The following is a 16437-nucleotide window of genomic DNA, read 5'->3' as shown; positions in this document are numbered from 1 at the left end:
TAACTGACTTTAGCTAAAACTAGATAAAGAGAAACATAGATGACACTTATTCAGTTGATAGTATATCTGTATGTATGTACACACACACACACACACATACAGAATCAGAAGGGGGCTGGAGGTGCAGTGGTTAAGCAATCACTTGCTAACCGTAAAGTCAGCGGTTCAATTCTATCAGCCTGCTCAGAAGAAAAATGAAAGGGCAATCTGTTTCCATTTAAATTTTGAGCCTGGCAAAGCTTATGGGTTATTCTACTCTGTCCTATAGGATGGGTCTCTAGGAGTCGGAATCGAGTTAAAGGTAGTAAGTTTGTTTTTAGGTGGTTGTACATGCCTGAATATATAATCTGCAGAATGAAGTAAAATACATATATCCTACACTTTTTTAAGTAGCTTACTTTTATAAAAACTTACACGCCCAGTACACACAATGTCTTGGGGAAACTTTCTTTATTAAGTCTTCAAAATTTCCTTGAAAGTAGCAATTAGAGATAAAGAAAAACATCTGTTGAAAGGATACAGCCATTGTTACTGAACTTCATGTTTCTCAATCAAAAGATCAATGTCAAGTCCTATTACTATGCATTACAACAGTCCTCAGCTATGATTCAACTCTTCAGCTATTCCAATAGACGTGGGCTAGTAGGGACATTAGCTGGGAGTGCCTGACTCCCCCCTCTGACCAAGCTCTGCAGACACTGTGGCTTCCTGAGCCGTGGACTTCACAGCGTGAGCTGCGTAGTTAAGGCTGGTAATTTGACTCCAGTGCCAGTAGCCTGAGAAGGGGTTATAGACCATTCCTGCCACAGAGTGAACAGACAGACCATCTGGGGGAAAACAAATACAAATATTAATATTTATTTGCTATTAAATGAGTTTCATGCAACTCTCCCCATTAAAAAATGATTCCTAACTTAATAGGTAAAAACAGTTTTTAACTATTTTCACTTAGAGTGAAACATGGATTCCAATGCAGAAAGGCTGGGTTCCAATCCCAGTTCTTGTATTTATTAGATGGTGACCAAGGACAGGTTATTTATCCTTCTCATGTGTATAAAACACGTCTCACTCCGTTTTCAGAATGTGTATGTAAGTGCTCAGTATAGTGTTTGGCAATTTATAAGAACTAAAAAAAAGTTAGCTATTACTAGAAAACACCTGCCAACAAGTGATTGCTCCTGAAAATCAACTTGAAACATTTTTACCTATTCTTTTATTTCCATAAGATTACTCACAAAAATCATTAGAACTTATAACACTGTGTAGACTTGGATAATTATTACCCCCCAAAATCAAGTTTACAGCCATCCTGTTATATGAACAAAAAGCATGAGAAATATATGCATCTAGTCCTGGGGTCAGAAAACTTTTGAGACAGATGAGCCAAACCTGTTCTCACAATAATTTTAAAAGTATTTGTGAGCTATAAATATATGTTTAAAAGCAAATGAAATCATCATTATCTGAATAACATAATAAGAGCCTCATGTACCTACTGGTCTAGTCAGTAGTAATGCCAAATAAATGAAATGATAGATGTTATTAATTAATAGTAATTCAATAATACATAAGTCAAGTGTAAATATGTGTAAACAGAGTTGTGCGCTGTATTAGGTACATTTTCAACAAGCAATCTTGAAAACAGAAGGGGCTAGGAAAACACCAAAATAACCACAATATATGGAATACTATAGGAAACACAGGAGCCCTGGTGGTGTGGTGGGTTATACTTTGGGTTACTAATGACAAGGTCAGTGTTTCAAACCCACCAGCCAGCTCTCAGGAGAAAGATGAAGCTTTTTGCTCCTACAACTTTGGAAATCCATAGGGGGTTATTCTACTCTGTCCTATAGGATCACTATGAATTGGGAACAACTCAATGCAGCTAGTTTGCTTTTTCCCCCTAATTTCATAGGAAACATAAAATACATTAAAAAAAAAGTCGTAAGGGCATTGCATATTTATGTCAACTGCAGCAGTATCCACAGTAGCGAAAGAAAAAGGGGTGGGGGGAAGTTGGGAGAGACAGCCTAACTGCCCTTCAAAGTTTGGATGAGTAAGCAAAGACAGCCGTCCAGAACAAGCCCATGAAGCATCTTGTAACATGACGGACATAATGCCCCATGAAATAAGTCACTCACATAAGGACATAGTTGGATGATACTATTTTTATAAGAACAGACAGAAAGAAAAAAACCACAACATTCTCTTTAACACTTACTCGATTCCAGAATGCTCTCTAGCTTCTCAGGTGAAATGAACTTCTCCCACGTGTGTGTACCTTTTGGTACAAGGCCTGCAATCTGCTCTGCAAAAACTATTCCCAAGGCATAGGACAGTTGTGTTTTGTTGATTGTAGTAATGAATAACGAGCCACCAGGCTAAAAAAAAGTACAGAAAGGTGAACATTTTCGAGGCCAGGAGAAGCAATTAGGTAAAGGCTTGGTTTCCTCTTCCCCTCCCTTCTTTATAAATGACCTTCCTTTGTGTAGCTAAGATACAGAAGCATAATCAAAACACAATTTAACAACAGTTTTTGTTTATCTTGGAGAATTCATTATTAAAAGCAACCCTCTGCAGATGTACTACTCACTGTTAAAAGTTCTCACTGCTCTTAAGAATCTTATATTATGGTGGTCTTCATTTATATTGCACATGGCCTTTTGTCAAATATTCAAAATAAAAATATAGACAATTGGTCAGGCTGTTGTTCCTTGTGGCCCCAGCACATTTACGTTCCCCGTGTCACCTCTGCTTTCTCCGAGTGCACGGAGCTTGGGCATGTGAATCGGCCTCACGTGCTGGGGCCAGGACACAGCCACACATCGCTTGCCTGGGGGCACTCCAGTAAGAATTCCCTAAAGCAACATTTGTAATTCACTCCTGAAGGGGTTTTGTTATGTTTTGATTTCATTTGTATAAAGAAATGAGAGGAGATCAAAAGAAGTATTTCTGGCACCACTTAGTTTTCTATGTTTTAATGATTATACTTCTGGTGTCTCCCACATTTACCCCCACCAGTAGCAAGGGCATTAATGTCCCTTTCCTCTTCTTTACTTTCTATTAGCCTGATATGGATACAATGCCAAAGACCCCTCCAAAATATTCCCATTATTATGGACATAGGTATCGGGATGGATTTGTATGGCACAGCTCCCTAGTGCTGGAGGGAAAGCAAGAGAGAGGAAGAAAGGGATAACCCATCTCAAACATCACCCTGAACCCAAAGGAAAAAGGCAGGAGGACGCCTCGAAACTAAGGAATGCGGCTCCAAGTGAAAACTGAAACACCACCCACAGCCCATTTGTAGGTCACTGGAGAGCCCCTGGCAGGGGTCTCAGGGAGGGGATGAGCCAGTCAGGGTGCTATGTAGCAACGATAAAAATACAACTTTCCTCTAGTTCCTAAATGCTTACCCCCACCTCCCCACCCCCACTATCATGATCCGAATTCTCCCTTGCAAGTCTGGCTAGACCAGAGGATGTACACTGGTGCAGATAGAACTGGAAACACAGGGAATCCAGGGATGATCCCTTCAGGACCAGTGGTGTGAGTAGCGATACTGGGAGCATAGAGGGAGGGTGGGTTGGAAAGGGGGAACCAATTACAGGGATCTACATGTGACCTCCTTCCTGGGGGATGGATAACAGAAAAGGGGATGAAGGGACACATCGGACAGGGCAAGATATGACAAAATAATAATTTATAAATTATCAAGGGTTCATGAGGGAGGGGGGAGCACGGAGGGAGGGATTAAAAATGAGGACCTGATACCAGGGGCTAAAGTGGAGAGCAAATGTTTTGAGAATGATGAGGGCAATGAATGTACAAATGCGCTTTACACAACTGACGTATTATGGATTGTGATAAGAGTTGTATAAGCCCCTACTAAAATGATTAAAAAAACAAACTGAAATACCACATACCACATTACACACTGTGAATTTTCTCTACTATTATAAAATTTCATATTTTAAATCACTTATGAATACCTAATCTGTGTTCTACAAAATCTTAAGAAAAATGTGGCAAGTAAGTTATTTTGAAGAGCAGGTTCACTTTGAAACAGAAATTATTGTGAACACCCCATTTGTAGAAGGCTGTGGGAAAGAGTGGGAGCCCGAATCCACGTGCAGAGACTGCAGGAAGATTAAGCCTCTGGCAGACGCCCTCTGCTGGTGGAAGAATTTGGAAAAAGATATCAATAATGGTTGTACAACACGAAGAGTATAATCAATGGCACTGAATTACCTATGTAGAAGTTATTGAATTGGAGAATGTTTTTTATGTATATTTTTGCCACAATTAAAAAAGAATAATAATTACATTAACAACCAAGAACACAAATGAGAAAATGTTCTAAAACTAATGTGGTAATGATTGTACGATTCTTCTTGATATGATTGAACTACTGAATTATTTTTTAATCTTTTTATTAGGGGCTCATACAACTCATATCACAATCCATACATACATCAATTGTGTAAAGCACAATTGAACATTCATTGCCCTCATTATTCTCAAAACATTGGCCCCTGGCATCAGCTCCTCATTTTTCCCCTCCCTTCCTGCACCCCCCTCCGACATAAGCTGATAATTATTACAGTTAGGTCACACATGAAGTCACTTAACAATTTCTTTTTGTTGAGTAAATTCAGGCTAATAATTGTTTTATTGATAATTTTAAGTATTAGTCCAAATCAATTTCTTGGTAATTTTCATTCAATGCCTACAAGCTATTTAATTCAAACTATACTACTGGAGACACACTAGTATAAATGCATAGCTTTCCAGTTTTTCAGCTACATTATTTTCCAGTATCCCTGGGAATCAGGATGCCAAAGGATTCTAAAAGCCCTGGTATTGAGGGACAAGCTGTAATCCCCAGTGTCGGGCCAGGACTCTCAGTCGGGATGTTGGCTTCATAGCTCTTTCTCCCCTACCTAGGCCTGCTGGGTTACGAAGGTACCATGGGAAGTGTATTGCTATAGACATATGCACACACACACGCACATATGCACACAAAAGAAAGCAAACTCTTACTTTTAACACTCGACAGCAGCACTGTATAAATGTTTCTAGATCAACCACATGTTCTACAACCTCAGAAGCTACAATGGCATCAAATGTTTCTATGTTTTCCTCCATGATCTCTTCTAGAGAGCATGCTTTGTACTGTATTCTCTTAGTCAGGATGGGGTCAAAGGATTTATGATGCTGGGCTGTTTGAATGTTCTCTTCCACTGGATCGATTCCAGTAACTGAAGCTCCGAGCCGTCCTAGAGGCTGATTAAAAACAAAAAAACTGTTACCTTTATGGAGAAAATAGAACCCAAGTAAGCAATAAAAACTTTAACAACACCACCAAAACTTTAACATAAATGAAACGAGGTGCGGAAGCGGTTACTAGTGATGGCCTATGGGTGCATGGGAGTTTGTCAGAGCATTGTCTAGTCTGTATATGCTTTACACTTTCCATCCTAAAAGTCTCTAAAGGAAAAACAACAGCAATCAAAACAAAAACTTTACCAAGAATCACTTGAAAACAATGGAAAAATTAATTTTGCTTATATTTTCTCTAGGTCCATTCCCAGGTACACAGGACAGTATTGGGAGTAGACTAGGCTTTCTACTCCGGTAGAGTCACCGTCTTAGGAACCGGTAGGGACAGCTCTCCTCTGACCGATGGGGTGCCTATCAGTCAGAATCGACTCCATGGCAGGGACTGAGCATAGTATTAATACACTTAAAGTGCAATAAATGCAATATGCCAGTGAAAACTTACACAATTTCTGAGATCTTTAAAAATTTTTTTAATTTTCTAAAGAATAGTTTTTTCTCAATTGTATTTTCCTGTGTTTGATTAGAAATTATTCTTCATAGCTATTGCTTTCACCTTTTATATTTAATTACTACTCATCACATGCTTAACTTCTACACACAGCTTAATTCTGATCAAAATTTGTCCAATATTTACAGTAAGTAAAAGGAGTTACTCAATAAGCTGAATCGTTATTTGTAATGTTAAAGCCATAAAATCTACAATAATATATTGAGCAGATTGCAAGATTAGCATATTATAATCTTACTCATTTACAGTTTGATATAGTATGTATTCTTTTTTAAATAACGCTTTCTTGTGTTTTAGGTGGAAGTTTAACGGAAAATTAGGTTCTCTTTAGCAGCTTTTACAAAGATTGTTGGATACCCTTGGTTACCACTTTAACAAGGTGCCAGCCTTCTAATTCTTTCTGTTGGTCTCACTTCCCGAGAGATTGCCGGAAAGTGAGCCTTCAGGTGGGAAGACACTCAAAATACGACTGGGGAGGAGCTGACTCTTCAAAACACAGCTGGGCCATGAAAATGTGGATGGAGGGTTTCAGGACCCTCATTTGTCAATGGGGCACTACTGAACATGAGAAGACACAGCTGCAAATATGCATTAACATTTGAAACATGGGATGTATGAAGGACGAAACTAGGAAAGCTAGAAGTCTTCAAAAATGAGCTGGAACTAATAAAGAGCCATCCCTTGGGCATTAGTGAGCGCTCATATGCTGGCATAGGTCACTGTATGAGGAACGACAAAAAGGGGAATGGCACTGTATCCATAATCAAGGACCACACTATCGGTGATAATATCCTTACACCTATGAGGAAGATTAATTAATATAACTAATATTCAAATTTTACAAAGATGAAGAAATCTTAAAATTCTACCACTTTCTCAGTCTAAAGGTACTCAAACATGAAATTAAGTATATTGATAATTACTGGTAGTTGGAATGAGGAAGTTGGAGACAAAGGAAGCTCCAAACCAAAAACCCATGGCCACTGAATCAATTCTGACTCCAAGAGACCTTATTTACGGTTTCCCAGGCTTTACATCCCTACAGGAACAGACGACCTCAACTTTCCCCTTTGGAAGAGCTGGTTGCTATAAACCACAAACCTCACAGTTGGAAGGCCAATTCTTGCCCACTCTCGCCAAATGGTACTGGTGAGAGAAATGACACTAAAGATTATTTAACAGCATGTTGCAAGGAAAGTGACTTTTTTTGTTGCAAGACGACATTTTTAACAACATAAACAGTGACTATACACACAGACCTTGCCCCAGAATCAAACCAACTACATCTGTGGAGAGAGACGATGAAGTTCAATATCACCGAGCAGAACAAGGTCAGTGGCTGACTAGGGAACAAATAAATCAATTGTTCAGTTGTAAGGTTAACTTGAAGTTGAAGGGTGGTGGTGGTAAAGAAATTATCCTTGAAAGCCAAAATACAGCCATGAGTGTAGCCTGCCTGAATTTAGAACCATCTCAAGAATAGACCTTACACATGGAACTCTAATCACCACAGACCAAAGGAGTCATGGGATAGCATCAAGATCATGCGTGAAGAAAGCAAAAAGTCATGAAAAAGGTAGGAAAGAAAAGGACAAAGTGGATGTCAGAAGAGACACAGAAACTTATTTCTGAACACAGTTGAACTAACAGCATGGGAAAATATTTTGAAGTAAAAGAACTGATCAAAAGATTCCCAAGGGTAACTCAAGAAAACAAAGTGTTGTAGTGAAATATGCGAAGACCTCAAGTGAGAAAACCAAAAAGGAAGAACACAAGTAGCATTTTTCAAGCTGAAAAAACGGAAGGAGATCTTCAGTCTTCAAGTTATACTGAAGGATTCTCTGGGTGAAACAGTGAATCAGAGAGGAGGCATCCAAAGATGATGGAAAGGAATTCAAAAAGAATTGGTGAGCACCCAGTTATTTAAGGAAGTGGCATTTGATCAAGAGCTTACAGTGCTCGAATGCAACCCTGGTGACCTCCTCCCTGGGAGACGGACGGCAGAGAAGGGGGGGAGGGAGACTCCGGATAGGGCAAGATAGGACAAAATAACAATCTACAAATTATCAAGGGCTCGTGAGGGAGGGGGGAGCGGGGAGGGAGGAGAAAGAAAAAGAGAACCTGATGCAAAGGGCTTAAGTGGAGAGCAATGCTTTGAAAATGACTAGGGCAAAGAATGTACGGATGTGCTTTATACAACTGATGTATGTATATGTATGGATTGTGATAAGAGTTGTAGGAGGCCCTAATAAAATGTAATAAATAAATAAATAATAAAATAAAATGCAACCCTGGTGTAGTGGTTATACATTCAGCTGCTAACCACAAGGTCAGCAGTTTGAAACCACCAGCAGCTCCAAGAGAAAAAGATGAGGTTTCTACTCCTATAAAGAATTATATTATGGAATTGGAGAAAGTTTTGTTGTGCTTTTTTGCCACAATTAAAAATAATTACATGAATAACAATGGGTACAAGAAAAAATGTTCTAGATTGAATATAGTGATAATTGTACAACTCTTCTTGGTAAGATTGAATTATTGAATTGTATGATATGTAAGTGACATGCTAAAACAACTGTAATTATTAAAAAAAAAGAATTCCAGTCTCAGAAACTCAGAGGGGTAGTTCTACACTGGTCTATGAGGTGGTTGTGAGTCAGCATTGACTCAATGGCAGTGAATTTGGTTTGGTGTGGTATTAACAGAAACATCTAATCATATGGAAGGTTACTGAAGTGTGGTAATTACATAATTTCATGTCAACTTGATAAATAAGTGGAGGGGTGGAGTCTAGGCTGTCAATCAGGTCACAGTCTGATGACGCTTTCTTCTGGGCAGTGGTCTTCATATAAGCATTCTGGGAACTTCCTCTCCCTCTGTCTCTGCTTCACCTTCCTATTGAGGAGCCACATTCAAATTGCTGGAGGAGCCACATGGAGAGCGCTGAGATGCTTCCACCACCACTGGATCCACAAGACTTTTCATCCAATGGCCTGTGAGCTTCCTGCATTTGGCATCATTGCACGTGCTGTGTGAATCTGAAGAGGAATTTATGCACTAGTATCGGATATATGGGCTGCTAATAATATCAGACTTATGGACTTGATCTGGACAGGGCTGGGATATTTTTCCAATATACAATTGCTTTTTGATATAAAGCTCTCATACACACCCATGGGTGTATCTGAATATGTTTCTCTAGTCAATTCAGGCTAACACATGGAGTAAAAACGGCTCTAGGATCCAGGAACAGATGAAATACTGCTGATGAAATCTTGATGGAAGACTGATACCTGGCCAACTGACTGGAAGATATCCATATTTGTGCCCATTCCAAAGAAAACTGACTCAAGAGAACGAGGAAATTCTCACCATTAATAGCACATGCAAGTACAATTTCACTTCAGCCAACTCAAATGATGGTCACAGCGGCACACTGACAGAGAACTGCCAAACATTCAAAATGGAGTCAGAAGAGGATGTGGAAAATTTTTAATTACTTCACATGCATGTGGAAATTGGACAATGAACAAGAAAAAGCAAAGAACTGATGCATATGAATTATGGTGCTGGCAAAGAACACTCAAAGTTCGATGAACTGTCGGAAGGACAAACCCATCTGTTTTAGAGGAAGTATAGCCAGAATTCACCTTGGAAGCAAAGATGGCAAGACCTCATCACATATATTCTGGACACTGTTGTCAGGGAGGGCCAGTCCCTGGAGAAGGACAGCATGCTTAGTAGAGGATCAGAAAAAGAAGAGGAAGACCCTTCACGAGACGGACCGACACAGCAACAATTTCGAGGATGGAACAAGATAGGACAGTGTTTTATTCTGTTGTACACAAATTCACTGTATCTCAATGGCACTTAACAACAAACTCTCTCAAAGTTTTAGATATTAAAAAATTAAGTATTATTTTGAATGCATATAAAGCATGTATCTTTTTTTAAGTGAATGATATTGTTTGTTAAAAGATAAAGGAGGCATAAACTCATTCCCTGTAATTTTGGCGCCCGTCCGCATCCCCCCTCCGCCCCATGCCCACCATCACCAGTTAGAGATGGGAGAGAGCTATATCAGCTTCTTACTTCAGTTAACAATCCACCACCACAGCCAATGTCGAGAATCTTCATCCCACACAAAGGGTTTCCTGGCTGGTGCTCAGTAACTGTCTTCAAAAGACTGTCTCTTTTTAAAGAATTCAAGAAATATAAAGTCAGAGAATTCATTTATCAGTGAAAAGTCTTCAAAGTATATCGTTTTTAAGGAAATTAAACTTCCATTTGAACTGAATTATTGATATTTTTGGATATACAGATAACTCATTTTCAGAATTAAATGGCTTAGTATATTTAATTTATAAAAGATTTTCAATCATCAAAAGTAAAACTGAAATAATCTAGTAGTTACTATGATTTATTATGTTAGTACTATAAACTAAATTAGAGTAATCTAATTTTATCTGGAAAAGGTCCTGCTGGCACATGGTTTGTGCCGGACTGTAGCCCCAGAAGGTGGGATGCGAAGCCCATCTGCAGGTCTGAGTGAGAAAGGGCTGTGGCGGGCTCCTCTGACGACCATAGGCCGGGACACCCCAGGGAGCGCAGATGGCCGCTGTGGGTCAGAATCGAGTCCATGGCACACGGTAACACTTTTTGTTTACTCTTTTTATTGCGAGTTAGGTGAAGGTTAACATTTCAGATCACCAATTTTGAAATTAACTTAAAATACGTTATCAAATCTCCTACTAGCTTGCCCTGGCCCTACCCCTGATACCTCTCCTCCCTCTCCTGGTAAATACTATCTTCCCTCCCCTTAGTCGCCTGTTGGTTCATCGCCCCTCCTTTACCTTCCTCACTCCTGGTCTAGCTCCTTTGAAGCCCAGCAGTTTGATTTGCTGGAGAGATCATGACATCCGAGACATCTGTGAACTGTCATCAGCACGTGCTGGACCCTTTTCACGTCAGAAGCAAACGGGTGACTTTACAGGGTTCAGAAGTTCTTGGGAAACCTGAGCTCTTCAGGATTTTTCTTTATTCCCTTTTCAACTGGATGTCTTTTAATTTTCTAATTAGTGCTGCTTTCATATATTACCACGCAAAGAGGGCTCCAAATCAAGGAAACGGAATCCTTAGATAATCATAGAAATAGACCAGTACACACATAACGTGTGCGAACACATTCACGTAAGCCCAAACCAGCTGCCTGTCAGGTTGCCTTCACTCGTGGGGAGCCCAGGTCGCAGAGCAGCGCCGTGCTCCAGAGTGTTCAAGGCCCGTGCTCTGGACGAGGGCCTCACCAGGTCTTTCTTCTAAGGCACCAACTTTCCCGTTAGAAAGCCCAGCACGTAACCACTCAGGCCACTCAGGGTTCCTCAGACGCACATAAGTGGACAGCACATATCTAATAGGATTATGAACTACGTCTTTAAGCTGAACTGTATGTTTTTAAATTATAAAACTCGATTCTGACTCATCGTGACCCTACTGGGCAGCGAGGAGCCACACCCTGGAGTTTCTGCCTCTGCACACTTCACATGAGCAGACAGCCTCATCTTTCTCCCGTGGGACAGTTGAGGAGTTTTACCTGCTGACGCAATACTTAACCCACTGCACCACCAGGGCCTGCCTCACTTCCGTTATATTAATATCAGTATGATATGTAATAATATCTTTTATTACTATTAAAATTAATTGAGTTTGCGTAATAACCTGGATCATGTTTAAGCAGGTATTCTACAGTGCTAGTAAGGGCCCATTTCAATTGAAGTCTAATCCATTCTTCACACGTGGATAAAATGACTCTTTTATAGCATTATTTAGATTAGGTTATATCACTTACCTTCAACAGCTTCCAATTATGCTCAATTTAAATAACCACCACAGATCCTTTGCTGCAAAATAACCTTGATGCAATAAGAACCTAGCATCTTTTCATAAGAGTTTAATTCTAATTAACCTGATCATGCAAAAAACAGATCCAAGTTAATCTAAGAAAGTAGCCTAGGATTTAGGAGACATCACTGAAAATTAACGGTTTGAAACAATGGACATTGAAAAGAATTCCCCTAAGTTCAAAAGCAACGTTAAAATGCAGCATTTTGAACGGAAAACCAGAAATCCTTTGAAGTTTTATTTAAAAGAAGTAGAGTTAGCCAAAAAGAAAGAAAGAAAAAAGATGTAGAGTATCTGCAACAGTACCTAATAAATGGCACTCTTAGGTCATTCATGGAATGAAGAGGTGCATATGGTCCTTGCTCATCCCACCACTTGTGAGCCAGGGCCCGGAAGGTTTTCATTTCACTGCTGTCTACTGTGGTTTGCGATGTACTATACAGTCTTGTCCCAGGGTACCTAGGGGGTCAAAAATGAAGAGTCAAGCAAATACTACTGTTCTTCAAAATGTAACCTTGGATATTCTATGTGGCAGTTATATAACCTCCTCTCAACTTGCGAAGGATGGAGTCTAGCTTGTTAATCAGGCCGAGGCTTGATGATGTTTGGAGACGCTAAGGAGATAAATAGTTCACTGAAGGGCAGACTGCTTCCACTCTGTCTCTTTTGTCTTCCTGCTGACAAGCCACATGGCACTGATGTAGCCAGAGCCCTAGAACTGGAGGAGCCATGTGGAGACCCACTCCAGCGCTGAGATGCTTCCACCACCACTGGATCCACAACTTTCTACCCACTGGTCTGTTGTCTTTCTGCATTCAGCATCAGTGCATGGCTTGTGAGCCTACAGAGGAATTAATGGACTAGTATTGACATATGGGGTAATATTGGATTTATGGACTTGACCTGGACTGGGCTGATATGTTTTCTTAATGTACAATTACTCTCTGATATAAAGTTCTCTCTTACACGCATGAGTGTCTCTGGATTTGTTTTTTTCTAATCAACCCAGGCTAACACATTATATGTAGAAAAATGTTGTTACTTATCATGTATTAGGCGATATATATATATATATGTCAGTTGTGATGTTTTAAAATCAAGTCTCTTATAATCACACTGCTTGTAATTTTGCAAATTCATACATGAAACAAAATTTGCTTATGTTCACAGCAAGCTACAACTGAATCAGAACTTGATAAAGCCTTATGGGTCACATCTAATAATAATGGTAGCGCTAGTAAGAGTAACAGTTCTTAAAAATACCAGTTGTGGTTGAGCTGGCTTCGACACATGGCAACCCCATGGGCACCTAATAATCTTTGTATTATTTGTGTCCTCTCTTCAGGACAGTGTGAGTACATGGATGCACTTTTTCAAGTTATATGAGCTTACATTTTAAAACAAGTCATCCCTGAATGTATATGCACTGGATGTACATGCTATTATCCTACCAATTTATATGGGCTGAAAAGCAATCTTGATTAAAGGACACTAGCTATTTAGCTACTAAGAAAATTTATTAAACACATTCATTACTGAAATATTGTTGTGGGGGGAAGGAGGGTAAAAACAGGGGCTAACACCAAGGGCTCAAAGAGAATATAAATGTTTAGAAAAAAATGGTGGCAATATATGAACAAATATGCTTGACACAATTGATGTATGAATTATTATAAGAGCTGTAAAATCCCCCAATAAAATGATCTTTAAATTTTTAAAATAAGATATTATTGTATATAATACTGTAAATATTAACTACAGTAATAAGCATACTCACCTGCAACTTTCCATTTTATTCAAATAGGCAAAATTCATCCCATATAATTTGAACTCCTTGGATTTACATTCATTGGGAACCCATGGTTTAATTTGTAGGGTCCGACTGTGAGGATTCTTTGAATAGGCTGAAAAAAATTATATTCACATGTGATTATACATCTATGAATCAATGTATGAATGCAATCAAAGAAACTATTTTACATAAGAATCCTATGTTAGACAAAGTAAGCCAGAACAAAGAAAATGACTACGAACAGAAAAGGGCCATTGCATCATGATTCAACAGACAATCGACCAAGAAGAAAAAGCAATCTTAAATGTGCATGTACCAAACAGTAGAATATCAAATACATGAAGTAACAAATTGACAAAACTTGAAGGGGAAATAGATCCACAATTATAGTTGAGGATTTTAACTCATCAGTCATTGGCATAATCACTAGATAAAATCACTTCTGCACAAAGATACAGAAGAATTGAACACTATTGTCATGTATTGAATTGTACTCTCCTAAATATGGGTCAGTTTGGCTGGGCCATGGTTCTGTGGTTTGGCAGTCATGTAATGATGCAATATGGCAGTTAAGGGGAACAGGGTAGGATGATTAGATGTAAGAGGAATTTCCCTGGGATGAGACAGGCATCGCCTTTTCTCTTACAAGAGATAAAAGGAGAGACGTCAGCAGAAAGAGAGACCTACTACCATCAAGAAAGAAAAACTCAGAGTGGAGCACGTACGTGGGCCCAGGTCAGTTCCTGCACTGGGAGCCTCACGGATCCCAGGGGACTGATATCATGACATATGCAGACCTTGAAGGAATGCTGAACTTACAAAGATATTGAAAGAGACAAGGACTTCTCCTAGAGCTGGTACCCGGGATTTGGACTTCCAGCCTCCTACACTGTGAAAGAATAACGTTCTGCTTGTTCAAGTCACCCACTTGCTTTATTTCTGTGATATCGGTACCAGATAACTAAGACAATAAGCCACCAGTGAAATGGAGTTGAAATTTATGAAACGCCTCTCTCAAGCAAGAGAATAGAAATACTTTCAAGTGTTCGTGGGCATTCACAAAGATAAATCGTCTCCTAGGACATAAAGTAAATCTTCACAACTCTAAAAGAAATAAATAATAAAAAGAATGTTCTTTGACTATAATGCAATCAAAGTAGAAATGAATAATAGAAAAATAGCATGAAAAGCTTCAAATACTTGGGGAAAAAACAACACACTTCTAAACAATGTATGACACAAGGAGAAAATCCCATACGCTAAAAATATATTGAACTAAATTTTTAAGCCTCCTCATATAAGAACCTGTAAGTTACAACTAAAGTAGTACTTAGGGAGAAACTTATAATAATAGATATTTACAACAGATACTATGGTTATAAACCTTATTATTATTAAATTGAACAGTTTAAAATGAAAACAGAAAAAAATACAGAAAAATTAAACCAACTTGGATTCTTTGAAAAATCACAAAATGAATAAACCTCTAACACGAGTAACAAACGACAGAGAGAGATGACATTTTTAAAATAAAGGAATAAGCCACCACAGCAAAACCCCTCTACACACAGAAGTTCTACAAAACAGGTGTCACCGTTAGGTGCCATCGAGTTGGTTACAACCCACAGCGATCCTACGTGCAACAGAAGCAACACTGCCAGGTCCTGCGCCATCGTGTTATGTCTGAGCCCTGGTCGCACAGTGGGTTACACAGTGAGCTGCTAACTACAAGGTCAGCAGTTTGAAACCACCAGCCCTCTTCAGGAAAAGAGGTGGCTTTCTACTCCTGTGAAGCGTTAGTCTCAGAAACCCACAAGTCAGTTCTGCCTTCGCCTATACGGTCTCTATGACCCTGAATTGACTCGATGGCAATGGATTTGGGTTTGTTTTTTAACAATATAGATAAAATGGACTAATTTCTTGGACCTGAAACATTTCAACATGCAATAAATAACAAATGTACCTATAACTAGTAAATAAATTGAATTCATAATGTAAAACTTCTTAAAAACAAAAAAAATAAGGCTCAGATGGCTTCGTTCAGAAATTCTACAAAAAACTGAAAGAAAAAATAACAACCAATTCTAAACAAAATCTGCACTGGAAAAGAGAAAAGCAGAAATAGTTAACAGTCCATTTTACAAAACCAGCATTATGATCATAAAAACCAGACAGATACGCACACTGTAGGGAAAGAATGCTGCAGCTCAACTTCTGGAAAGAACATACACAAAAACCCTCAGCGAAATATTAACTATAGAACGTTCTGTTCTGCTGTACATGGGTTTGCTATGAGTTGAAATCGACTTGCTGGCATATCCTAACAGCATATAGCTAAGGTAATCAAGACAAAGCTGCACCGGAGGGCTGATAGACACATACACAGATCAATGGAGCAGGAGAGAAAATAGAGATAGACCCAAACAGCTTAGCCCAACTGGCGTCTGACAAAGTGCAAAAGTAATCCACTAGAGAAAGGATAGCCTTTCCATTGATGGTGTGGAAACCACTAACGTTCCATAGTTGGGAAAAAAACAAAACAACTTCAACGTGACTCTCACACCTTACGTGAAAATTAATTCAAAATGGATAGATTTAATTGCACAACTCCAAAACCAAAAATGGTTTACAAGCAAAATAGGGGGAAGAAGTCTTCCAGGCCTAGGGCTTGGAAAAGAGTTCTTATATATGACACCAAAAGCAAAAATCCTCAAAAGAAAAACTTGACTAATTGGACTTAGTCTAACTCTAAAGCTTTTGTTCTGTTTAAAGCTGAAGAGGAATGGCGTGGGAATGGCGTGTGGAGTTCACCAGTGCCCCATGCTCTGGCTGCGGGGCTGCTGCTTCCACTCCTCTGCCACCTTTTTCTTTAAGACATTTTATTGGGCCCTTACAG

General features: G+C 39.2%; 1 protein-coding gene across 1 annotated transcript in view; it reads right to left on the bottom strand.

Moving 5' to 3' along the window:
- Positions 1-440: 440 nt before the first annotated feature.
- The window catches only part of COQ3 (coenzyme Q3, methyltransferase), a 33233-nt gene continuing 17236 nt past the window's right edge, over positions 441-16437 (bottom strand). The window contains exons 2-7 of the mRNA XM_075554746.1: positions 13527-13653; positions 12056-12208; positions 9944-10043; positions 5044-5286; positions 2222-2381; positions 441-827 (exon numbers count right to left, since the gene is read on the bottom strand). Of these exons, the coding sequence (XP_075410861.1) occupies positions 652-827; positions 2222-2381; positions 5044-5286; positions 9944-10043; positions 12056-12208; positions 13527-13653 (959 nt within the window). The 3' untranslated portion in view covers positions 441-651. The remainder of the gene's footprint in view (positions 828-2221; positions 2382-5043; positions 5287-9943; positions 10044-12055; positions 12209-13526; positions 13654-16437) is intronic.

Source organism: Tenrec ecaudatus, chromosome 7, assembly GCF_050624435.1.
Source record: "Tenrec ecaudatus isolate mTenEca1 chromosome 7, mTenEca1.hap1, whole genome shotgun sequence".
In the NCBI taxonomy this organism is placed as follows: Eukaryota; Metazoa; Chordata; class Mammalia; order Afrosoricida; family Tenrecidae; genus Tenrec; species Tenrec ecaudatus.
Note: the sequence above shows the minus strand (reverse complement) of the source record. Positions and strands in the feature narration are given on the sequence as shown.